This window comes from Glycine max, chromosome 2 (assembly GCF_000004515.6).
Source record: "Glycine max cultivar Williams 82 chromosome 2, Glycine_max_v4.0, whole genome shotgun sequence".
In the NCBI taxonomy this organism is placed as follows: Eukaryota; Viridiplantae; Streptophyta; class Magnoliopsida; order Fabales; family Fabaceae; genus Glycine; species Glycine max.
The window spans coordinates 43,860,521-43,886,545 of record NC_016089.4 but is presented as its reverse complement, the minus strand read 5'-3'; the positions used below and the strand labels follow the sequence as shown (position 1 = coordinate 43,886,545).

Genomic DNA, 26,025 nt, shown 5'->3' with positions numbered 1-26,025 from the left:
CAGTAGTAAAATTTGTTAAAAAAAACTTTTAAAGAACTAAAAAATTGAATCTAAAAGAATTAATGGACTAAAAATTTAATTAATCCAATTTTTTATGAAAATCAAAACTTGAGAGAAACGATATATTACATCTGGATAAAAAAAATATTTCAACATATAAAAAAATTATCACTTCACTTATTCACCGAGTAAAAAAAAAGTCTTAAAAATCTTCTTATCTTAGCTTATTTAATTTAAAAGTAAATAGCCAAATTTAATTAATAAATATATTTATAAGGGTTAGTGAGACAAAGCAAACCACGCCTCATGAAACACTTCATTACTTGTCTGTAAGCAAAATCAAAAGTGCAAATCATAAACTCGTCTTTGACATTTCTCGCTATTGTTTGTTTCTCCCACCATCGCCTAAGTACCTATATATTTATTCAGCAGCAGAAAAAATCATTCGCCAAACAAACGCCCCGGTGACTCTGTTAGTATATATATTTCTTCGTTTCCCTAGCACAGAGAGCACCGCTTCATAGGAGGAATTTTCTTAGGCATTAGAACGAAGAATAATAATGGGAAGGCAGAAAGGGGAAAGCGCGAGAAGCAAGTCACGTCCTTCCAGTAGCAGGTTTGTTTCAATCCCTAATTTCAATTTTCAACGTCGTTTCTGACTTTGTGTTTGTATTATCGATTTTTTCCTTCTAAATTGCAGTCTCGCCGCCTCGCTCTTGTCGTCCGGCTCCGGCGCTGCCGCCGTCGGATTCGGTGGTTTTGTCGGTAGCTCGCGCCTCGATCCTCTTCCTTCTTCATCCGAGGACTCTCTTCCTTTTGTTGTATGTGTTTCCAGTTCTATGCAGCTGTTTTTATTTTGGAGATTGGTGTGGTGACAAAGAGTTATGTTTTATGCTCAATTTTGTGTTACTTATGATTTATAATTAATATAGAGTATTAATTAGATTTAATTTTGTGTTCATAATTAACATGCTGGAGTGGTACTGTACTGCAGCTGTGAGTTACATTTGCTGCTTCAATATACTGAGTTTGAATTAACCGTGTCTCTCATTCAATGTGTTTGTTTTATGGGAGTTTTATACTGAGAGGCTTATTTGCAGCTTGGAATTGTGTTAGTATAGCTGACTGGACTGTCAGTGTTGCTTTGTGGACAGTTTTTCCGTGCCTTATCATAATGTCGTCATGTTGATTTTTCGGATATGCAGGATGTTGATAGCGAAATTGCGGTTCACTTAAAGAGGTTAGGGAGGAAGGATCCCACTACTAAGGTAATTTTGGATTAACTTCTGTGCTAGTTTATGAGAATATGAATATCTAACATGCTCAATTGCGACTAGTTATGGTATTCTATGGGTCTCTTTAGATGCATTTTGTTCAATTCCTCTTTATGTTTGCCTGTTTATCAATTAGCCAATCATAGATGATGAATAGTGGATACAAGCATGCTTAAATGTAAATACAGAGTCATGTCATTTTGTGTTTTTGTTCTGTTTAATCATGGTGATGCTACTTCCTGTGTTAGAACACAAAGCTTGTGAGTTTGCTTGAAGCTAAATGGTAATTGTGTCTTGGTTCCATGCATTGAATGTAAGATGTTGGATGTCATCATGGACATGGTTGTACAATAGATAGTGCATAACACGTGATATGTTTGATGTATGTCTAATTGTCCAGCAGTGTTGTTAAATAGCCACTATAGTGCTATTGCGATGTTGAATTCCTTGGATCCACAATTCCAACTCCGTCAGCTATTGAGGCCACTATGGGTGTTGGGGTTGTGGCATACATCCTACATCCTTGTCATCTCCAGCGAGTCTCTGGCCAATTGAACTTTTAAGTTAATATTATGCCAGTTTTTATTTATTTATTTGTATATGCACACAACTTAATTTTCTATGCATATATAATTGATATATATATCGTACATTTCAGCTGATATATATCATCCTGCTTCCTTTTTCCTATGACACTATCTGCTATATGATGTAGCGAATTATTGGCTGTATACCATTTCCCGCAATCTGCAATTGATAACACTGTCCATTTGTTGGGATTTGTGTTGTTATTTTCCTTTTCAGTGTTTGTTTGGTCATGCTCATGCACAAGTATTTGCTTGGCTGTTTAATGCTGAAGTGGATATTTAGACATAATCTAAATAGGTTGGAAGCCAGTTTCTGGCTGTTCGATTTGTGACTTTCACCTGTAGTCTGTGCCTATCATGATGAGTCCATTCATTTATTATTTCCTGTATTTTGTTCTCCATAACTGAAGTATGTCTAATTTGGATGTAATTGTTCAATGATCACAACAATTTTGGCTGGTGATAAATCTATTTTCATGTCTGTGTGTGTGTGTGTGTGTGTAAGCTCATTGGCTTCTTATTTACCCTGTGTATTTATTTTTTTTACAGCTTAAGGCATTGGCAGCTTTATCTATGCTGCTTCAAGAGAAGTCTGCAAAAGAAATTGTTCTAATAGTTCCTCAATGGGTATGCAAATTTCATGTCTTCTTCATATTATATTACTTGTTTGTCTCTGTATTCCCTGCATCAGTTCTCTTACCTTTAATATGAAGAATATCTATGTTGAATGGTGAACAGATTGTTCTTTTCCATGGTGATTTTTCCCTCATAGAATAAAAGAATTTTCATTCTCCCCAATGGTCCGACAGTTTGTTATTAATAACTACGTCAGATTTTTTAAAAATCATAATTACCATTTATTGAAAACTGTTATGGAAGCGAAATTGAGAAAAGAGACAGGAATACAACAGGATGAGAGCGAAAAGATATGTGTCTGTGTGTGTCACTTTTTTTTTTCCATAAACATATTGAAGTGGGAGGGAATTGAAAGGGACAGGACACTATATTTCACATTACACTGTTAGGTATACTAATCAATAGAAGTCACTTATTTATTACATATATAGCTAGACTGAGATAGACATTGTTTTTACGGATATTTCATTTTCTGGTCTGTGTCATGAATCTTATGATGTGGATTCCTTTCTGGTATGATATTATGATAATATTGGGGAAAGAAGGCAGTAGCAGTCAATGCAGCCTAGTTTACCTGATTAGAGTTTTATTTTGTTTCCTTTATAGGCTTGATTTTATTCAGTAGAATCCTGATTGATTTGGGTCCCATAATTTTGGATCTCTTTCCTTTGTTAGTCAAGACTTGAGATCCTATCACCTGTTATCTATTTCCCTTGTTATCAGCCGTCTATAAAAAGGATGTCAGTATTCAGTAAAGGGCATCAATTATTCTCTCAATTTGGTTAGCCATAGAAAGGGCCCATCTACTTCTCCCGATTCACTATAAGATTGCAAGAAGGATCCTTCCACATCCAGACCTGGGACTAGGTCCTATGTTAAGGCTCATAACCCATTAGTGAATAGGATAAATACAAATAAACATGCTTTAGAGAGGTTACGTTATGTGAATAAAATGATGCCACCGTGTTCTGTCAAAAGCCAATTCTTCAAGTAAGCTATTTAGATTTAAATCCTTTATAATTGGCCTTGTTCTACCTCTAATGATTGGGTTATCATTTATTTGATCAACTTTTCTAATTGAGGCTTCTATTGATCTTCTCACACGTCCAAATCATCATTTCCTCAATAGATGCCACTCTTTTTCTATAATACATTCTTTACCAATCTTATCTTTTTTGTATGCTGCGTACAGTTGGGACTTGGCTATAGCACATAAGCCAAGTACATCATGGACACCCTAGGGTGTGTAATTGAGATGTGTCTACCCTTTTCTTTCAAGTTCTATTCTTGTTCCAATACATTTTCTCCTTTACAAATAAATCTAGAAGGTTATACTTTCGAAGACTGAAAACCTTTGATACTTTTCTCCCTAAAGTTGTTCGTCCTTCTTATTTCCCATTGTTTCAGAGTTTTAAAAAATTGCATGTATTTCTTTTCTTTAGATTGAATGAATATAAGGGGTAGGTAGAGAGATAGGAAAGTCTTAGAATTTTGGGTTTCAGCCTAACTCAACTGTTAAGCTTCTTGGCAAGCATTCCAAGTCGTGCAAAAAGTATAAAATGGAAGTTCAAATATCGTATCCACAGGGACTCATGTAATACTCGACAAAATAGTAACGTTCACTAACTATGGCTATCAGAACAACAATGAATTTAATTGAAATGCAAAAATGTAAATAGCAAAAACAAATTAACAAAAAAACTGTTTTTATCATTTTTACTAACACTTGGAATGCGGTAAAAATTTGCAAAACAACAAAGAACAAAAGAGTTGGGATTGATTTCACTAAACCACATCCTCTTGCAAACAAAGGTTACTTCTCTAGTTCAAAGTCCAACTATTATCATTAACTCATAAAAATACTCAAATCCCGATCCCTCGGATAGAAAGAATCTAAGCCCCTTGACCAAACTATTAATCCCTTGACTAGTCTAACCAAGTGATTTGCTTTAAGAACAAGGGTTACAAAATGACTAACAAGCTTTGTTCTATCCCTAGGCATAAAACCCATTAGGTGTTCCTCTCCATTTCTAAGTTCAAAAGCATTTCCCAATGACAATTCAAACCTTCAAGCAAAGGGTGATCAAGCCAAAACAAGCATTAATGCATAGAAGAGAACACTTGATAATGAACAATAAACATAGATTAATAATCAAAATGTAAACATTAGGATGGGCTCAGTTACATCAACCCCAAAATGGGTAAATCTAACTACATAACTACAAGAAGAAAAGAAGAAAATAGATGAAAGAGATGATGAAAAATGGCAAGAGAGAGCTTCCCCGCTGCAACCTAAAACCCTAGATAGTTCTCCTAACCAAATCTTTCTTCAATTCGCATCCTTGGAACTTAAATATGGCCAAACACACTGCACTCTCGTTTATGCATAATCGTCTGCGCACTTAGCCTAGCATGTTGCGCTAAGCTTGCATGCAAAAGCAGCACTGGATTAAGTGACTGCAGGCTTAGCCCAACATGTCGCATTGAGCCCATATCCTCATTGTGAAAACAATGAGCTTAGCGAGTATTGACTCGCTGAGCGCTTTCAAGAACTTCCAATTGGCCTCTTTTCTTCTAGATGCTTGCCACGTGTCCTTCCTTGTTGTGTTTCTCGTGCTTAGCGCGTACAGGCACGCTGAGCGAGCTACTCCAACTTCAAAATCTTCAATTCTTCTTTTCCTACAATAAAACATTAAAAGCTAATAAAATTTCTTAGAAGTTAAAGACACTAAACTTACTCCTAATTAATAGTTATATTAGCATAAAAGTGATTAAAACAAAGTTCTAAGTAATGAAAAATGTAAGATAAATGCTAAGATATGTAAGCACATAAAGCATTTATAACCCTACAAAAGGGTTGTCCCTCACTTGTTTACTCACTACTTTGGTCTTATCACTAGTTGATGTGGGATTAAACCACCACCCTTGAGATTGCAATTAAGGCTGCCCCCAAACAGTAGTGAAAATGTGAAAATTAGAGACAATTCAGTAATAGAGAGAGGTCATAGGAGGGAGACTTTTGCAAATGTTCATGCTATTACTCAATAGGGATTTTTGCAGGCCTCTTCAATAATAATCTAAGGATCCTTCTATGTTTATTTGGATACCATTACATGATGGTGAAAACACATAATTAATTGCAAAGTTCATAGGCCATGCAACTCTCTAGACATAACAAACTAACAATAACAACAACAGACAACAGTACTATAACATGTGAAAAAAATAAATAGACCTCCAATTTTAGTATGTACAAATAACAAGTTGGGACTTGGGACATTGCAGCAGGTGTTGCACTTCCATTTATTTTGTGATGATCGTGCATCTTTGTTATCTGGTGGATATGTGATCCCCTTTATAATTTTATAAATTCACTAATGACAATCTTTGAAGATACTTATTTAATGTATTTGATTATTTAAATTGTTCTTATGCAGGCTTTTGAGTATAAAAGGCTGTTGCTGGACTACAATAGGGAGGTTAGGCGGGCCACTCATGATACCATGACTGCTCTCGTTACTTCTATTGGGTTAGAACTTTTCTGAGGGGCATTTATATGTGCTTCTTGCTTTCTCCACTGTATAATTTAATATTTGAAGATGAAATTTGAAAATGTGCTGCTTTATTTTCTTTTAACATTTATGCATCTTATCTGACAATATCATGCTAAATGCTAATGCCTTAAATGGTTGGGGATATTGTTTTCTTTTGTAGCATGTTTACTCTTCATACTAGTTTAAATTCTGCCATTTCAATTATCTGATTGGTTATAACTTCTAATTTACTTGCATCAATAGCTTATGGAGAAGCCAAGCATCTTCTTGACAATGGTCTCAACATTTTAGACTACCAAATGATAACAACAAAAGCCTTTTTTCTGGTTCCTACTATGTGGGGACTTCTTAATTTACCTATTATGCATAAAAAAAGTTATTTTAATTAGTGTACAGTGTACCTGTCTGCTGTAAAATGCATTTCTTCTAGTTTCTAACATCTATGTTTTCTTGAATTAAGATTAAATATAGTTATTTACTCTTGTAATTGGTCCAAACTCTGATCCTTCCCTGAAGTTTGGATCTGTTGGAGTCAACTTAATTCCCGCAGTCTGAGATTTATAATTGATTTCCCTTCCCACACCCTTCTCAGGAGAGATTTAGCTCCTCATTTGAAGATTTTGATGGGACCATGGTGGTTTGCTCAATTTGATCCAGTTTCTGAAGTTTCTCAGGCTGCAAAAAGGTCTTTGCAGGTTTGTTACATTGATTATTATTACAATTGTGTTCTTAATTGCTTCTTTCGTGTTGGTGGAAAAGGTTAGCTTAAAGTATTGTATATTTTTTAATAATTGAATGCTTCATTCACACATATATTTTCAACCTGTGAGGAACACAAATGATCTGTCTGGAAGCTTATTGCAATATTCTGTGTAGAAGATACATGACTTGCCATTGTTTCATATCTACAAGTATCTGCTTTAACTTATAATAGTTTTCTTATGGTCCATAAAGGAAATTTTTTTTATGGAATTTGTAATTTAGTATTAAAAAGAGTCAGTTCATTGAGACTTTTAGTTAATTGATAAATTTGTAGATATAGTTCTTCAAATATATTAGTCGTGTGACAAGACCAAGATGCTATTATTAGTCTTATAGCATATCTTAGAGGTCTTAGTGGTTTCCTTTCTTGTTCTTTGAATATGTTTTTCTTGTGAGCTGGGATGTAAGTTAAATATTGTGGCAAAAGTTTTTTAGATAGTAGTGTCAGATCCTAGCTTGTATAGTTGTATATGGTCTTAACACTTGAGTAGTCTTCTTATTAACGCATAAGAAATTTATGATTCCTATTTTGGCATTTAGTGTTGGAACTGAGTTGCAGTGGTCCTAGATTTATGCTATATGTGATTTATTAGGCGTGCAACAAGTCCAATTAAAATCAAGCCTAGCTTCAATTGGGTATTTTGAGCTATTGTATCAGTGTGATGTCAGGATAAGGATGATCCATCTGAAAATTTCTTTTCTTTATTTCAGTGTAAATATAAGCTCAGAAACTGATAAGGAGTTGTCCTAAGTTACTTTGAATAAAATGTTCTATGTAATCTGTGTTGAATTGATTATCATGGGCAATATTTCTTGAAGTCTTGAGTATATGTTTTTCCTATGCAGACCCTTGTGTCCAACACATGCTTGCATGTCACATGTTGAAAAATGACCCCCCAACTTTGTTGGAAAACTTTTACGAAAGGACACAATGAGATTTAGCAATTTGAAAGTAGGTTTTATACTTTTTCTGATCCTTTTCCACTAACTAATGCTTTTGTTATACTACCAGCCTATGCTTAAAATACAGTGATAATTTACATGAAGGTATTAATATGCTTAAATTGAAAACTGAATTATGTTAGACTTTTTTTTAAAGTATCTTTAAAATGTACATGGGTGTGAGAATGCATGCCTTTTTTATTATAGGTATGTTGTGTTTAGTTTCATGACCATGTTCAATTCATTAACATGTAATTTTTTAGGGTATATGGACTACCTATGTATATTCTGCACAACAGATTTTAAGCTTGTACTTGCACAGCTTTATTACCAAATTTGTGCAATATGTTATTTGTTTGAATCCTTTGTCTGATTGTGACAGGCAGCCTTTCCGGCACAGGATAAGAGACTCGATGCTTTGATTTTATGCACAACAGAGATATTTATGTATTTAGAAGAAAACCTAAAGCTCACACCACAAAATTTGTCTGACAAAGCTGTAGCTACAGATGAGTTGGAAGAGATATATCAACAGGTATATAGTGAGAATCACTTTAACTTACTTGGAAATCAAAGTCTAGGATTTATTGATTTGCACTGGATCTCCTTTTTTATTTGAGTAAGAAATGTAGTCTATATGGTAAACTATAATGGGTGGATGTCTTTTGCTATCACAAATACTACATAAACGTTTTTTTAGTTCTTTAATGATGAAAGGATTTAAAAATTATGGTAGAGACCTTTCTACAGGTTTATATAGCTATTTTGCTTCATGGTATGGCTGGCAGTGGATAAATAATTACAAACTGATTTTATGCAGATAGCTATTTTGAAGTTTTTGATATAATCATATAATTTTTTGCTCAAATGTGTCAAACTATCTTGGTGGCATGGAAGGAGAAACGAATTTACCAGAACAGAGGAAGAAATTACCTGACTTTTCATTAAACTGGAATTATTATATTTGCATAAGGTTGTTCATTATACTTTCAAATAATTTTGTGAATAATATCCTATCTAGAAAACATGTGATTGCGATAAAAGACCATGATTCTGACCCTGTCTCACCAAAGTGAGTTAGAAGGAATATTGGGACTGCTAGTTATAAAAAAAACTGTAAGATTGTGAAATTGTGATCCTGCAACCTTGTGTGAGATTATCCTGCTAGTTATGAATCACTTCTAGTTTGTATGCCTACCCATTGTCTTGGCTAAATAGTACCTGATTTTATAGCTGCATGTATATAATTTAATTTTTATCCGTTATTCTCACCCTTTTTAATCTTGGCTAAATCTAATCTTCAATCCAAGTGCCCTTTTCTAGTTAGAGTTTAAAGATTCAGTGTTTGACATATTTGAGGGTTTCAAATTTTCCTTTTGGACCATTCATTTTCTACTTGAAGTTTCATCTCCATTTTGATCTTATAGGTGATATCATCAACATTGTTAGCATTGGCCACACTTCTTGATGTTTTAATTTGCTTACAACAAGATCAACCGGGTTTTGAGAGCATAACTTCTGAACCTAAACATGCTTCGAAGGCTAGGGTGGCCGCTGTTTCTTTTGCTGAAAAGCTGTTCAAAGATCATAAATACTTTCTAGACTTCTTGAGGTCACAAAGGCCTACCATCCGATCAGCTACTTATAGTGTATTGAAGAGCTTAATTAAAAATGTTCCACAGGCTATTAATGATGGAAATATGAAAACCGTTGCTGGTGCAATTCTTGGTGCTTTCAATGAGAAGGATCCAACTTGCCATCCCTCAATGTGGGATCTAATAATACTTTTCTCTAGAAAATTCCCAGATGGTTGGTCTTCCTTAAACATTCAGAAAAGCATACTGAATCCATTTTGGAATTTTCTTAGGAATGGTTGCTTTGGTTCCCAGCAGGTTTCATATCCAGCTTTGGTTTTGTTCTTAGACAATGTGCCACCTAAATCTGTTGGAGGGGATAAGTTTTTTCTTGAATTTTTCAAGAACTTGTGGTCGGGAAGGAGAATTTCTCTATCTGCAGATAGACTAGCATTTTTGCAGGCACTGAAAGAATGTTTTCTTTGGTCATTGAAAAATGCTTCGAGGTACACAATTTTCCTTTTAATTCTTGCTGCATTTTGAGGAACTATTTACTCCTTATCCCTTTTTTTTACCTGTCTTCTGCTTGTATCAGATATAATGATGGAGACTCAATCAGGCATTTCCAAGTCACTCTTATTGATAATGTCCTTGTAAAGCTTTTATGGAAGGATTTCCTTACAGCTGGAATCCCGAAAGCTAATGACATAATAAACTCGGGAAAAGCAACAGATACATCTGAGGAAAATGTTTCTCATAACAAGAAAGTGGATATGGTTGATACAAAGTATCCAATGCCCTATTTGCAAGAGTTGGGAAAGTGCTTTGTTGAAATCCTTTTGGGCATTTATGTATTGGATAGCGATGTTCTATCTGTTTTTATTGAGGAACTTGAGGATAATTGCATGGGTGCCCTTCAGCAAGCAGCTAATGTAGACATTGTTGAACGAATCATTTTGTTCATGTTATTGCTGGAGAAACATGCTGTGCTGAAAGGTGCAGTTTGGCCGTTGACCTATATTGTGGGACCAATGTTGGCAAAGTCTTTCTCAGTCATTAGATCTTCTGTAAGTTAATATTTCTACAAACTTGGTTGACACTTTAATCTATCTTTTGTTTTGTAATTTTGTGATTTCAAAATTGGTTGGATAATGAGAAGTTTGGTATTGACACATCACTTCAAGAAGATATTTATTTTATGGAGCGATTAAAAAATGAAACAGCAATTTTTGGGGATCAGTTATGATGTCACCACTGTTGATTTGGCCTGTTAAAAAATAGGTGTTAGAGCTGCATAGGTTTATGGTATTGTTAAATTTAATAATTTTCAAATGATTAGTTTAAAAGGAAATGATATTTTTTATCATGTTTTTCCAACCCTATTTTCAATATCAGGATTCACCAGATGCTGTGAGACTTCTGTCAGTTGCTGTTTCAATATTTGGACCACGGATGATTATCCAAGAAGTATTGATTAAAAACAGAGAGAACTATGCTAGTCAGCTTTCATATGATGGAGATAACGTGGGGGAAGCTGAAGATTTTATGCAAATATTCAAGAATGTGTTTGTTCCTTGGTGCCTGCAGTCAAATAGTTGCTCCACTAGTGCTCGGCTAGATTTGTTGTTGGCTCTGCTGGATGATGAGTATTTCTCAGAACAATGGTCTTTCATCATCAACTATGTGATTGGCCAAAGTCATTCTGAGCTCCAACCAGGGTTACTGGATGCTGACCATGCATCAACATTGGCCACGCTCCTGGAAAAAGCAAGGGATGATAGAATGAAGAGGAAGGTGAAAGACGATTCCAGTCATAGAATGGGCTGTAATGCTAAAGATTGGCATCATGAATATCTCGAATCATCTGCTATTGCTGTTTCTCGATCTCTGCCCCCTTTTAGCACTTCTCATGTGCAGTTTATATGGTATGTTAATTCAAATTTTTCATGGCTAGATGATTTAATGTCTTGCATTATTTATAAATTCTCCTGTTTATAACTAAACATGTCAATAACATGATTGTTGCATTCTTCTCTTTTTTTGGTTTTAAATCCAAAGTTCATATTATTGGTCCCTGAATTATGTAGGAATTTTTAAATAGGTCCTTGTACTTTAAAAGATTGTGATTGGGTCTCTGGGCTAGGGTTCTGTCAAAGTTAGAAAGAATACTCTTGATACCTATTTAAATGTAGAGATAAGAGACCTATTTGAAAATTCCCAAATACTTCAGGAACCTGCTGAATATTAAACTAGTGACTTAGTCTCTGAACTATTTGGGAATTTTCAAACCTACTTTTTCTTAATATTTATTAACAAGAAAAATGCTAATTCAGACAGTCTATTTTAAACATCATCATGACTATGAACCTGCAGATAACTATGCAAGATATAGTAGGAAAGTGGATATTTTATGTAGTTTATGATGTCTGAAAGTTGAGATGGATAATATGCACCTGAAGCTGCTAAGGCTTATGGTAAAAAAGGCATATGTAGCTGGTAAGGAAGAGTACTATATATGAAGTTGAATAGATATATACTTAATATTAATTTGAACCCTGTCCCAGAGAAATACAAGATTGATGACTTGAGTTGAGTAGTCTTCACTCTGATCTTGCGCTTTTTACCTGCAGCTCTCTTCTTGGTGGTTTAACAGAAGGAAGATCGTCTTTTCTGTCCAGAAATGCATTGATTCTCATATATGAGGAGATTTTCAGGAAGTTAGTCAGTTTTGTTCAGGTCTCACCTTTCTTTTGGGTACAGAATGCTGCTTCTATGTTAAGCAATGATGCAAAGATCTGTGTAGAATTTGATAGTTCTCTCAACATTGTTGAGATAGCTCAATTTGCTCTTAAGATACTTGATGGTAGTTTCTTTAGCCTGAAGACTCTTGATGGGGAAAGTGGACTTGTATCTGGAATTTTATCTGCAATTTTTGTCATTGAATGGGAGTATAATTTAAGCAAGGCTCTGGATGATTCACTTGATGACAATTCAATGACAAAAACCAAGGCCAGGCTAACATTCGGTGAACATGTGTGTGCTTTCCGTAACAAGATAAATGTTCAATTTTTGAAAAGCCTTTCCTTAGATAGCCGCAAGAGATTATCGAATATCTTAATTCAGTCAATAAGATTTTCAATATTTGCCGAAGACAGACTTATTAATGATGAAATTGCATCATTATGCTGTACATGGGTGCTTGAAGTTCTTGAGTGCTTCTGTGTGGATGAAAATGAAGAACAAAGTCTGCTACATTATCTGCTTAGTAAGGATGAATTGTGGCCTGTGTTTGTTGTTCTAAATTTTAGCTTGACAAAGGTATTGACACATTTGATTATTTGTCTCTATTGTGTGTTTATCTTTTATTTTTGAATATGTACTATTGTTTACAAAGTAGAATGAATAGTCAGAGTTATTTATTTTTCCATGCATATTGGAAACATATGTATTGTAAAACTGCATCAATGTGGATATAGCTAATTGAGTTATAGTAGGCTTCACCAAGAAACAAACCAGAATAGCAAATAAGACTCCTGTTGAGTTTATTGGCTCTCAGAGTACAGTCAGAACTCTTGCTATTTCTAATTTCAGTATTTATTTTGTGAATGCTCAAAACAAATCTTAATGCCTTCAAACAATGTATATGTACTAATAAAGCTAGTTATCGCTTGCTTCTTGGAAATATGACATGTAGTTAAATCTTCTGCCTAATATATAGAGAAAATTATGTGCTACTTTTAACCACCAGTTTATACCAAATGCAGGCTTCAGGACACCAGAAATTTGTAGCTTTAATTGACAAGCTAATCTCAAAAATTGGGATTGATAGGGTTATTGCTGCTTGTGGAATGCCTAATTTATCTTTGCTTGAAAAAAGTCAAGAGGTTGCATCTTCTGCTTGGTTAGCTGCTGAAATCTTGTGCACGTGGAGATGGCCAGGAAGTAGTGCTGTGTCATCTTTCTTACCTTCATTGAGTGCTTATGCCAAGGGAAGTAATTCTCCCCAGGAAAGCCTCTTAGATGAAACATTAAGCATCTTGCTTGATGGTTCCCTGGTTTATGGAGGCAGTGGCACAAAGAGTTCGGTTAGTATGTGGCCAGTTCCAGCTGATGAAGTTGATGGTGTTGAAGAACCATTCTTAAGAGCACTTGTTTCCTTTCTGTCTGCTTTGTTCAAAGAGAAAATATGGAGGCCGGAGAAGGCATTGAATCTGATAGAACTTCTTGTGAATAAACTCTTTCTTGGTGAAGCTGTTAATACTAATTGTCTTAAGATTCTACCTTTGCTTATAAATGTACTTTTAGAACCATTGTATGGGTATGCAGAGCCTGGTACAGGTGTTCATCATTGTTCTTTAGAAGAAAGATTTGTGCAAAATACTATGATAGACTGGCTGGAGAGGGCCGTAAGTCTTCCACCTTTGGTCACATGGAAAACAGGAGAAGGTAAATTTCTCTTTCTTCAGATCAAAACACAAAATGCTAATTCACCGGTTCGTCTTGAATAGACATTTTTATCATTAGGGGAAGAAATTTCCCTAAAATTCTGTAATTCTTTGTGTATGATTGTGTATATGGGCATGTGCTTTTTCTGATAGTGCTAATTGTTCACTTTGTTTAAATGCAACTGTTACAGTGAATAATTCTCATCCTAAAAGAAACTTGCCATGAGTAGCGTATGGTATTAATGAAATTACTCATGACTTTTGTAGACATGGAAGATTGGCTCCAGTTGGTGATTGCCTGTTATCCTTTCAGCACGATAGGTGGTCCACAGGCATTAAAGCCAGCGAGAAGTACTAGTTCTGATGAGCGGAAACTTCTTTATAAATTATTCCTGAAGCAAAGGCATGTTTCTGGTGGATCTGCTATGTTTAACCAGCTTACAGTGGTGCCGATGCTTCTATCAAAACTTATGATTGTTTCGGTAGGTTATTGCTGGAATGAATTCAGTGAAGAAGATTGGGACTTTCTGTTGTCTAACCTAAGGTGTTGGATTCAATCAGCAGTTGTTATGATGGAGGATGTAGCTGAAAATATAAATGGTCTTGTTGATAGTTCATCTGATAATTTAAATATGATGTGTCAGAAAATTGAGAAAATTATTTTGATTTCAGATCCTTTTCCCATAAAGATTGCTGAAAATGCCCTTCTGTCTTTCTTACTTCTCCTTAAGCACTGTAAACTTCAACAAGATGAAGAGAGAGATAATTTGAATACATTTAAATCAGAAAAATTGGATTCTGTTAAAGATCGGATTCTAGAGGGTGTCCTTCGCCTACTATTTTGTACTGGTGTATCTGAGGCTATTGCAAGTGCATGCTACAAAGAAGCTGCCTCAGTTATTGCATCATCACGGGTTGAATATACACACTTCTGGGATTTGGTAGCTTCTGGAGTTGTTAATTCTTCATCACAAGCTAGAGATAAAGCAGTGAAATCAGTTGAATTTTGGGGACTAAGGAAAGGGTCTATTAGCTCTTTGTATGCTATACTTTTTACTTCCAAGCCAATTCCTTCATTGCAGTTTGCAGCATATTTTGTTCTTTCAAATGAGCCTGTTTTAAGCATTGCTGTCCTTGAAGATAATGCTTGTAACTCAAACATATATGCTGCTAGTGAAGAGGATATCAGCCGTCTTGACTTGCCAATAGAAGAAAAAGTCCATCTGAAAGAGGAAATATCTTTCATGGTAGAAAGGGCACCTTATGAGGTTCTTGATATGGACTTGCTTGCAGACCAACGAGTAAGAATGCTTTATATGGGAATGAAGTTGAACTATGCTTCATAAACATTGTTTTTAATGTTTATTTATCCATTTGCTTTGTCGTTTCATTGAGGGTACTAATGATCTGGAAAAACTATTGTAGGTAAATCTCTTCCTTGCATGGTCTTTGTTGATATCACATCTACAGTCATTACCTTCATCATCATCTCAAAGGGAGAGACTGATCCAGTACATACAAGACTCTGCTACTCCAGTTATTTTGGATTGCCTTTTTCAGCATATTCCTGTAGAGATTTCCACAGTTCAGAGTCTAAAGAAAAAAGATGCAGAGCTTTCTGGTGGCTTATCAGAAGCTTCAAGTGCTGCAACCCGTGCCACCACAACTGGTTCACTCTTGTTTTCTGTGGAATCTCTTTGGCCTGTTGAATTGGGGAAAATTTCATCTCTTGCTGGAGCAATATATGGTTTGATGCTCCAGGTTCTTCCAGCCTATGTACGTGGCTGGTTTAGTGACTTGCGTGATCGTAACACTTCAGCTGTTATTGAATCCTTTACAAGGACTTGTTGCAGCCCTCCTCTCATTGCAAATGAATTGTCTCAGGTATGATGTAGTTTCTTCTCCACCATAAGTAGTTTGTTGTTTGATAAATATTTTTTTGAAATACCAGAATCTGATTTCTAAGTGTGGAAACATTTTAACCTAGAGTTGCATGATCACTACATATTTCTTGAAGAGTAGAAATTAATTAAATGTTTTTCTGTGATAATCATGTTCATGTCTTTCTTTCCATACCAAGTTATATTAATATAAAATATAAATGCAAATCAATTCATGTTCTAAACATTAACCCTTGATTGTAAGTAGTATATGTACAATTCTTATGATTCTACTGCCCCATCAAGGGTGGCATTTAGAAGGACTATAAAGGAAGTTAATTGGGTTAAGATTCAGAACTTAAATGCTTTATCTGTAAATTCTTATTTAGTATTTCAGAGTGCAACTGCCAATTAGATTTTGTGCTGTAACAGTTACGTAGAATCCGTGTCTTAGGTACAGAGGATCTGTTTTTGAGTGAATCAGATCTAAATGGTCTATCTGAAGTTCTGAACACTTGTTTGATCCAAGTAGCCAGCCGACCTAGTGGGAAAAAGGCTTTGGTTGTTCTTTTTGTTGTTGTAGCATGCAATTAGTTGATATATGAATAGCCTAGTTCTAATATATATCTGCATATCATCTCAAATGCAGATTAAGAAATCTGACTTTCGTGATGAGAATTTCTCAGTTAGTGTAAGCAAATCAGCAAATGAGATTGTTGCTACTTATACCAAGGATGAAACGGGAATGGATCTAGTCATTCGTCTCCCTGCATCTTATCCACTAAGGCCTGTAGATGTTGATTGTACAAGGAGCCTTGGGATTAGTGAGACCAAGCAACGGAAATGGTTGATGTCAATGATGCTATTTGTTCGTAATCAGGTAATTTGTTATGAATTTTGTTCAGTCTTACATTTTTTAGTTGGCTTCTGCTGCCGAGTTTTGCAAAATGCCTATAATTAACTGTGTGGAGGCAAAATTCAGATATAAATTACTCGTGTGCGTTGCGTGATTTATTAACATATAGCAGGGTGAAAAGTTCTTTCATGTGATTGACTACTTTTTAGTTTATACCAGTATTACTGATGCTATACACCTCTGAAATTCAGTGGACAATGGATCAATGTGAGAATTAATAATTATCAGAGCAGGTTTGCTTAAAGTTAACAATCCTTTTCTGGTCCTGCAGAATGGAGCTTTAGCAGAAGCTATAGGAATTTGGAAGCGCAATTTTGATAAAGAATTTGAAGGTGTTGAGGAGTGCCCAATCTGTTACAGTGTAATCCACACCACAAACCACGGTCTTCCTCGGCTTGCTTGCAAGACATGCAAACATAAATTTCATTCTGCTTGCCTTTATAAATGGTTTTCAACTTCTCACAAATCATCCTGCCCATTGTGTCAATCTCCATTCTAAGGTTACACCTGGAGTGATGAATTTTACCAATTTTGCTTGCTGGTGATATCTTGAACTGAAAGTAGTGGATGAAGAGAACGTCTCGACGTATGAGAATCAACGCTAATCTCCAGCATTGAGAATCAATGCTGATTAAGGCAGGGATGACTTACAAACTACAACTGGTTAACGAAACAAACATGATTTCCAGATTCTTTTCTCCACTAAGATTCATTTTAAGCATATAGCTTTCAACTCCTTGAAATTGAAGAGGAAGGTGAACAATGGTTTTGCGGTAACAACATGGGTGTATCATATTTTCCTCTCTTGAGAGGTGGATCCGATTCCTTTAGCTTGACAAATTTATCCTCTCTAATTAGATTTTTTTCCCCATGGTTGTCATAATTATTGTTTTGCAGTGTTTTTGTTCTGTTAAGAGGTTAGTTCTTATCAAAGGAGGTTATCAGAATCAGAGTGGCTTGTACATCTAGATTATTTATATTGGCCATGGAATCACTCGAGCTAAGGAGCATGATTTGCCTAAGTAAGAGTAATTGTTCATCTAGAAACTATATCTTTATTAGCCATGAGAACATTAAAGAGCAGTATGCTCCACGAAATGCGTACTATGCGTTGTCCACACGTTTGATTTTTGGTCAGCAAAATTTACTAATCGACCATTGATTTGCATGTTGCTGTTTTTTTAGGTTAAAAGCATTTTACTCATTTCATTCTTATTTATAAGATTTAATTTATAATGTTCCTTGTATCAATTATTTTTAAACTAAAAATATTTCTAATTTAAAGAAGAGAGAATGTAATGACAATAATGAGAAGAGAGAAGAGTATTATTTGCAAGGATAGTTTTGGAAAAGTTAGAGTAACATTTTTAATACCAATTGTTAATCATTGTTGTAAGAGTAATGGTCAAGGAATTTTTATAATAATTCTTATTAGATGAAGAAAGTAGTGAAAGCTTTTTGTTTTCAATAAAGTATAAGGATCTGTTTTGTGGTTAGGATATAACAGGATATCCTTATTAAAAAAATAAATGTAATTGTGAATTCCTTTGTTTAGATAAGATACCAGCAAATGAGAATAATATTAAGAAAATAATTAATGTTTTTTTAGAACCAAGTCAATGACAGTTGCTTAACTAAAACATCTAGCTGGTGATTGGTGCCTGTTCTGGCCACAAATTAAAGTCAGGTGAATTAGCATTAAAAAAAAACTCATTCATTGACTTGGTTCCCAATTTCCTATAATTAGCTTGGAGTAATGGAAATGTTATCAATGCCAACCTGACAGTTACATGGAGTTGCCAATCTCTTTATGTGACATTTTTTAAAAAGATTGAAAAATATGATTGTGTAACATGTATAACATCATTTAACCGATTCCCATTATGAGACTTCATTACTCACACCTCAATTTCCATATATATATATATATATATATATATATATATATATATATATATATATATATATATATATGTACTAACTGTAAGTTAACTCCTACAATCATACCTAAATATGTAAGCTAGAGTCGTAGCTGATATTTATCAATTATTAGTAGTACACCTAAATTACTTCTATAAAAAAGAAACAGTGCACCTAAATTACTTTGTAATCAATCCTAAAATCATAGATAGAAGAATAGCATTAATTAGTACGAATATTGCTAACACAAATTGATACGAATTCAAAAACAGTCAATCAAATAACATCCAGGTAGAGAGCGGATAATAACTGTCTGCAATAAATTTTTAGAATTCTTAGATTTCGTGCAGTTTCGTAGGATAACTTTGCATACTAATTATCATTACCCTATGTATAATTGGTAATTATAATTCAACGATTATAATATAATCACTCGACACAAACACGTGACACCAGAATACAAGCCTCGTGAGTCTAAAAGCTTCACTGTATCGACTAATGAATACTAACCAATTGTCTAAAATCTGCTTCTTATGGAATCACTCATAATCGTCTGGCACAAATTTAATTCAGCATCTGTTACACAACAAATGTTTTTCTGCAGGTTATTTTTATCTCACGGTGCCTATGGATGGCACGTTGGGATTAGAATAGATTTCCCACAATAATAGATCGAACCTGAAATTTGTCAAAGATTGCCAAAAGTAACAACATTTAACAATTGTCAAAACCCTAAAAGCTTTCCATCATTAAGAATGGCGGTGATCAAAACCAAATATTCAAGAAGAAATTAAAATTCCAAATATAGAATCTCATGTAATATATGGCTAGACCTTTTTTTTTTTTTACAAATATTGATAGGGAAAAATACCCCAAATTATCGACTTTGAAAGATATCAATATTTTATTCAAGCTTTTTTCTCTAAAGATACATCGTTTTTTCATTGCTTGACGGCCGCAAAATGCATTTTTGATTTAGAAGAAAAGATGGGTTATAATGCATAAATATGGAGACGAATGGCACGTTTAATGTGTGCTTGATACATTTTAATGGTCTCGAAGGAAGTGTTGCTTGAGAAGGAGGAGTTAGGGATGAAGATATACAATATCCTTGGTCACGTGTTTGACTTTAGTTATTAGATTATATTAGAATCAACGGATGTGAATGAATGTAATTCTTTTAAAATTATCCTGATGTAATTTGATGTTTTATCTATATATATATATATATAATTTACAATTGCTCAAATTATATCTCATATAATCTTAATATATTTTCCTCCCTTAATCATTGTTTTTAAATAATGAAAGAAAACGCATTTTGTTGGAAGTATGTGAACAATTTTCAAGGAATTCATTGGGAAGCTGAGGAAGTGGAATGACAAGATCTCCTGCAAAACTATAGAAAAGCAGAGCCACACCCATACAACATGTGCATGCGACATGTAAGGCACCACTCGTAAATGCGTAACTTCTCTATCTTTTAGTGGAGCATTCAGTTTGGTATTTACTTTTGATGCTGATGCAAAGATTTTAAGAGTTTGATCTCTATCTATTAAGAGTAGAAATAGGTCAACTTTCAAAGTTGGGTAGAGTCCGCGGAAAAAAAAACATAACCTAGGTTCTTTCGGTCCTTGGGTGTTGTTCAGTGGTTTGGCCACCGACGGAGTGGGTTTTTGCTCTCTACAAACGCTGGGGTTCCTTCTTTGATCCTAAGAAGTTTTCACTGCCTCGGTCTCTAAAGTTTTTCCTTGTTTTTTCCAATCGCGTGCCCTATCACTTTTTCTCATCTTGGGCTATGAAATAGTTGCCAGTTTGAACTGCTCTTGATGGGGAAGAACAAGGGTCATCAATCGCACTCAGCTGCAAAGCAAATTATAGTGAAGGGTACTACCTCAGGTTCAGGTAAATCCCAAACATCTGCTACTTCTGGTCTGGCTGGTTGCTTGGATGTTGTCCAAGCAAATCAGAATGCTTATACTGCTTCACAGGATAATCTTGTAGGCAAGGTGCTCGTAAAAAAGGCAAGGACAAGTTCTGCAAAAATTGATGATGTCGCACACCAAGTGTTTGATAATTTGTCGGAATACAGTGCTGAATCTGAATCTGAATCTTCCCCCGAGGTTTCTTGCACCTTAGGGGACAATGATTCAACCACTGATGATGATTCATCTCACTCCTGTGGCTCTAAGTCATCACCGCAGCTAGACAACAATAAGGCTCTCACTCCTTGGGTTAATCTATTCAAAGATAACAGAAGTCCTTCCAAAGGTTTTGGAATGAAGTTCTCCCCTCCACCCTCTGATGATGAAGTGCTGTTGGAAGAAACGGATTTGCAACCCCTGGAAGAGGCTTGGGGACATAGCCTTATTGGCTATGTGGCTGGTCGATTCCCAGGAAAGAAAGCTCTGTTGGATTGTTGCAAAAAATGGGGAGTCAAGTTTTCATACTCAGCTCATGAAAGTGGTTGGTTGGTGTTTAAATTTGAGTCTGAGGACGATCTGAACCAAGTCCTCTCTGCAGGCCCTTACTTCATATTTCAAAGACCCCTACTGCTGAAGGTTATGCCAGCATTCTTTGACTTTGGCAATGAGGAGCTCAGCAAGATCCCTGTCTGGGTTAAACTCAGAAATCTACCTCTGGAGCTTTGGAATCCTCAAGCCTTAGGGAAAATCCTGTCCAAGATTGGTTCGCCCATTCGATCTGACCATCTTACTGCTTCTAAGGGGTCTATTTCTTTTGCTAGAGCTTTAGTTGAGGTTGATGCTTCTTTGGAGCTCATCGATGAAGTGCGATTTAGACTTCCTACAGGGAAGACTTTTGTGCAAAAGATTGAGTATGAAAATAGACCTTCTTTTTGCACTCACTGCAAGATGACTGGGCACCGCCTCACTAATTGTAAAACTATCACTGCAAATAAGCCTATTCTCATCACAGCCTGCCCCACCTTGGATCAGCCACAAGTGGGTGATTCAGCAATGCCCCCACATACCAATACAGCAGGCCCCTCTGATAATCCAAAGAATGTCCAGACTAATCTGTCTGTCCCTCCTCACAGAAAACATGTTCTGGTTGCAAATCATGTTCCTGTCCTTCAGAATTCTTCTGACCTCAAAGAAACAGGGAACACTGAGTTGGATGATCCTATAGAAGAGGGGTTTGTTCAGGTGAAAACAAAACACCAGAAAAAAGATAAAAAAGTATCACTCATAAAGACAACCCGTATTGAGGATATGCAAGCTGATGTCCAAAGAGAAAGAAATCATAAAGTTGTAACTAGGGTCGAGGAGGCTTCCTCCCGTCCGAATCCATGATCATTGCCTCTTGGAACATCAGAGGCTTTAATTTGCCTCTGAAGCATCATGCGATGCAGAGCTTCCTTCACTGCAAGGAAATTAACGTCATGGCTGTGTTGGAAACAAAGTTGAATAAGGCTTCAGTTGAGGAAATCATGAGAAGAAAGTTTGGTGACTGACACTTCACCCATAACTTCGCTTCTCATAATGCTGGCTGAATTCTTATCCTCTGGAAGCATGATAAGATTCATCATTCTGTTTTGGAGTCAAATGCTCAATTGATTCATTGTGCTATTGATTGTAAAACCACTGCCAAGCGCTTTCAGGTTTCATTCATCTATGGTCTTCACTCCATTATGGCAAGAAGATCTCTTTGGATAAATCTGAATAGTATCAATGCTAATATGAATTGCCCCTGGCTCCTCATTGGTGACTTCAACTCCATTCTATCTCCCACCGACCGTTTCAATGGAGCTGAGCTCAATGCTTATGAGTTGCAAGATTTTGTTGATTGTTATTCTGACCTGGGGTTGGGGAGCATCAACACTCATGGCCCCTTGTACACGTGGACTAATAGTAGGGTGTGGAGCAAACTGGACAGAGCTTTATGTAACCAGGCCTGGTTCAATTCCTTTGGAAATTCTGCTTGTGAAGTTATGGAGTTTATTTCTATTTCAGACCATACTCCTCTAGTTGTCACCACTGAGTTGGTAGTGCCTAGAGGTAATTCTCCATTTAAATTCAACAATCTTATTGTGGATCATCCAAATTTCTTAAGAATTGTTGCAGATGGCTGGAAGCAAAATATTCATGGTTGTAGCATGTTCAAGGTCTGTAAGAAATTGAAAGCTCTTAAAGCTCCCTTGAAGAATCTTTTTAAGCAAGAGTTCAGCAACATCTCCAACCGAGTAGAGCTAGCTGAGGCTGAATATAACAGTGTGCTTAATTCTATAAAGCAAAATCCTCAGGATCCTTCCCTTCTTGCTCTGGCAAACCGCACTAGAGGGCAAACCATTATGCTTAGAAAAGCGGAGTCTATGAAATTTGCTCAGCTCATCAAAAACAAATATCTCCTGCAGGCTGATAAATGCTCCAAATTCTTTCATGCTTTAATCAAGCGCAACAAACACAGCCGGTTTATTGCTGCCATAAGGCTAGAGGATGGGCATAACACTTCCTCCCAAGATGAAATTGCCCTTGCTTTTGTGAATCATTTTAGGAATTTTTTTAGTGCTCATGAGCTGACCCAAACTCCTTCCATTTCGATCTGCAATAGGGGTCCTAAGGTTCCCACCGATTGCTTTGCGGCCTTACTTTGTCCTACTTCTAAGCAAAAGGTTTGGAACATTATTTCTGTGATGGCTAATAATAAAGCTCCTGGGCCAGATGGTTTCAATGTTTTATTCTTCAAGAAGGCTTGGAATATCGTTGGTGATGATATCTTTGCAGCGGTTAATGAATTCTTTACAACTGGAAAAATTCTAAAGCAGCTCAACCATGCTATTATTGTGCTTATTCCTAAGCATGATCAGGCCTCCCAGGTTAACCATTTTAGACCCATATCTTGCTGTAATTTGTTATACAAGATTGTATCTAAAATTTTGGCCAACCGCATAGCCCCAGTGCTTGAGACTATTATTGGGGAAACTCAAACTGCTTTCATTAAGAACAGAAAGATGATGGACAACATCTTCCTAGTTCAAGAGATTTTGCGCAAATATGCCCGGAAAAGACCCTCTCCGAGATGCCTCCTGAAAATTGACTTGCATAAAGCTTATGATTTCATTTCCTGAGAATTCTTGGATTGGATGCTTAAGTCCATTGGCTTCCCAGCCCAGTTCTGTACTTGGATCATAGAATGTGTTTCTTCCACTTCCTTTAGTGTGGCAGTCAATGGATCCATTTATGATCACTTCAAAGGGCAGCGGGGTCTTAGACAAGGGGATTCTCTCTCCCCTTATTTGTTTGTGCTCTGTTTGGAGTACTTTTCCAGAGATATGAGCAGCCTCAAGGATGATGCCAATTTTAAATTTCATCCCAACTGTGCAAGTATTCAGCTATCTCATTTGGCTTTTGCAGATGATATTATGCTTCTATCTAGAGGAGATATCCCTTCTGTGTCAACTATGTTTGCCAAGCTTCAGCACTTCTGTAGGGTTTCAGGGCTTTCCATCAGCTCTGATAAATCTGCCATATACTCAGCCGGTATTAGGTCTCATGAGCTTTCTCATATTCAGCAGCTTACTGGATTTAGCTTGGGTGACTTCCCTTTTAGATACTTGGATGTTCCCCTTTTATCATCTAGATTAAATGTATGTCATTATGCTCCCTTGCTTTCCAAGATTACTGGCCTGATTCAGGGATGGAGCAAGAAGTCTTTATCTTATGCAGGTAAGTTAGAGTTGATCAGAACAGTTATTCAAGGAATTGTGAATTTCTGGATGAGGATTTTTCCTTTGCCGCAATCTGTTCTGGACCGGATCAACGCTTCGTGCCGTAATTTTCTGTGGGGCAAAGCGGATATTGGCAAAAACAAGTCTTTGGTTGCTTGGTCGGTAGTTTGTTCTCCGAAAAAAGAAGGGGGTTTAGGCCTTTTTAATCTCAAGGACTGGAACCTTGCGCTTCTTTCCCGTATCCTGTGGGACTTTCATTGTAAGAAAGATTCTCTATAGGTTCGGTGGGTTCACCATTACTATTTCAGAGGGAGCGATGTGTGGAATTACAATACTTCTTCGTCAGATTCAGTTTTGATACAGAAAATCATTCAAATAAGGGACTTTATTATCTCCAAAGAGCTAAGTACGGAAGAGGCCAAAAAGAGGATTCAATTTTAGAGCACCAATGAACAATTGCTTGTTGGCAAAGTCTATGAATACATTAGAGGTGTCAAGCCTACTGTTAGTTGGTGTTCTGTTATATGGAACCCAGCAATCCCCCCTAAGATGTCTTTCATTTTGTGGCTTGCAAATGTTCATTTGTTCTTTTCTTGCAGGAAATCTCTCCAAGTTTGGGCTCACATTCGTGATTTGGCTCCTTTCCGCAGGCGTTTCACTTCTTTACAGCGCATTACTGACTCTTTAATTAGGGACAGATCCACATCAGGTGTTCAAGGAAAATTACGTTGTCTGGCTATAGCAATTACAGTCTACTGCATCTGGCTGTCTAGGAACAAGCTGATTTTTGAAGATTATCAATTTTCTGTAATAGAGATTATTAGCAAAATTAAGTTTCTTATGTATAGACAAGCGCACCTGTTGCATTTGTTTTAGCATCTTGATATAGATCTTCTTGTATTAGAGAGACTTTTGTTTTCTTTAACTGCGGGGTATGCCCCGTTTATTATTGTATCATTTTGAGTTTAATATAATTTACATTTTTTCCAAAAAAAAAAATAGGTCATATTACTAAACAAGAATCTATGGCCTAATAATATACATCAGACTCAAGTTAAGTTAAACTATTTTAAGAAATAAATCAAGCTTGGATTTTTATAAAAGTATATTTAGTTTAAAAAAAAGTGTCAGATTTTAAACGATTTTTTTGGTACAGTTACATTTTTTTGGTACGTAGATTTTAAACTATTTAAAAAGCTTTTTAAACATAACATATCCCCTATTTAAATAAACTAATATAGTTGTATTTTTATTAGTATTATAAAAAAATATCACATATCAAAACATATATTTATTTATTTTTAAAAATTATTAAGCATGTTAATCTAATAAAGAATTAAATATGTAAGCGTATTTTGAACGATAAATTTAATTAGAAGCCTTATTACAAAATTAACTTTTAAATAAATTATCATAAATGTTCTTTTTATCAACCCAAAAGCAAAAATATATTAAAAAAGATGTACCAGAGGTGCCCTAAGCCCAACCATATACAAAAGAGACCACATATGAGGCCTTTTTCTTCAGTGACAAAAAATACACCAAAAACCCATATACAAAAATTATCATAAATGTTGCTGTAAAAAAACAAAAAATTATGATGAATGTAATAAATTTATATCATATCAACATGTTATTAAAACTTAGTTTAATTTGATTGGCACGGAGACTTTTCCCATTGGTCTGAGTCTACTAACCCATGTAGTAAAAAGTTAAATCATCATATAAAAACTTCAATATAAGATAGACTTTTAAATAGATTAACTTATCTAACCAAGTTTTTAAATAGGTCAGTCAAGATAGACTTATATATGTTTTAAATTTTTTAACGAAGCTAAATTTATTT

General features: G+C 35.5%; 2 protein-coding genes across 3 annotated transcripts; both read left to right on the top strand.

Moving 5' to 3' along the window:
• The first annotated feature begins 297 nt into the window (after positions 1-297).
• Positions 298-17,738, top strand: LOC100775576 (E3 ubiquitin-protein ligase listerin). 2 transcript variants are annotated; one of them, XR_005888017.1, is made up of 17 exons: positions 298-616; positions 701-821; positions 1,206-1,268; positions 2,411-2,488; positions 5,935-6,026; positions 6,644-6,746; positions 8,138-8,290; positions 9,183-9,835; positions 9,925-10,396; positions 10,725-11,254; positions 11,960-12,647; positions 13,094-13,775; positions 14,042-15,075; positions 15,200-15,658; positions 16,304-16,534; positions 16,842-17,382; positions 17,468-17,738. XR_005888017.1 is itself a non-coding variant. In XM_006575369.3 (16 exons), the coding sequence occupies exons 1-16, from the start codon at positions 561-563 to the stop codon at positions 17,067-17,069; spliced, it is 5,643 nt and encodes a 1,880-aa protein (XP_006575432.1). In that variant the 5' UTR covers positions 298-560; the 3' UTR covers positions 17,070-17,738. The 2 variants fall into 2 exon arrangements, 1 of the variants encoding a protein (XP_006575432.1); XM_006575369.3 differs by having other exon boundaries at positions 16,842-17,738.
• A 2,581-nt stretch (positions 17,739-20,319) lies between these two features.
• On the top strand, positions 20,320-23,579 carry LOC102659506 (uncharacterized). The gene is made up of 2 exons (XM_006576019.1): positions 20,320-21,657; positions 22,023-23,579. The coding sequence occupies exons 1-2, from the start codon at positions 20,320-20,322 to the stop codon at positions 23,577-23,579; spliced, it is 2,895 nt and encodes a 964-aa protein (XP_006576082.1).
• Positions 23,580-26,025: the final 2,446 nt, after the last annotated feature.

Coding starts and splice junctions, on each gene's coding strand:
- LOC100775576 (XM_006575369.3), top strand. CDS start 561: ATGGGAAGGCAGAAAGGGGAAAGCGCGAGAAGCAAGTCACGTCCTTCC. Junction 11,255..11,959: donor TCTCATGTGCAGTTTATATG/GTATGTTAATTC, acceptor TTTTACCTGCAG/CTCTCTTCTTGGTGGTTTAA. Junction 15,659..16,303: donor TTGCAAATGAATTGTCTCAG/GTATGATGTAGT, acceptor TCTCAAATGCAG/ATTAAGAAATCTGACTTTCG.
- LOC102659506 (XM_006576019.1), top strand. CDS start 20,320: ATGGGGAAGAACAAGGGTCATCAATCGCACTCAGCTGCAAAGCAAATT. Junction 21,658..22,022: donor TAGAAGAGGGGTTTGTTCAG/GTGAAAACAAAA, acceptor ATCCTCTGGAAG/CATGATAAGATTCATCATTC.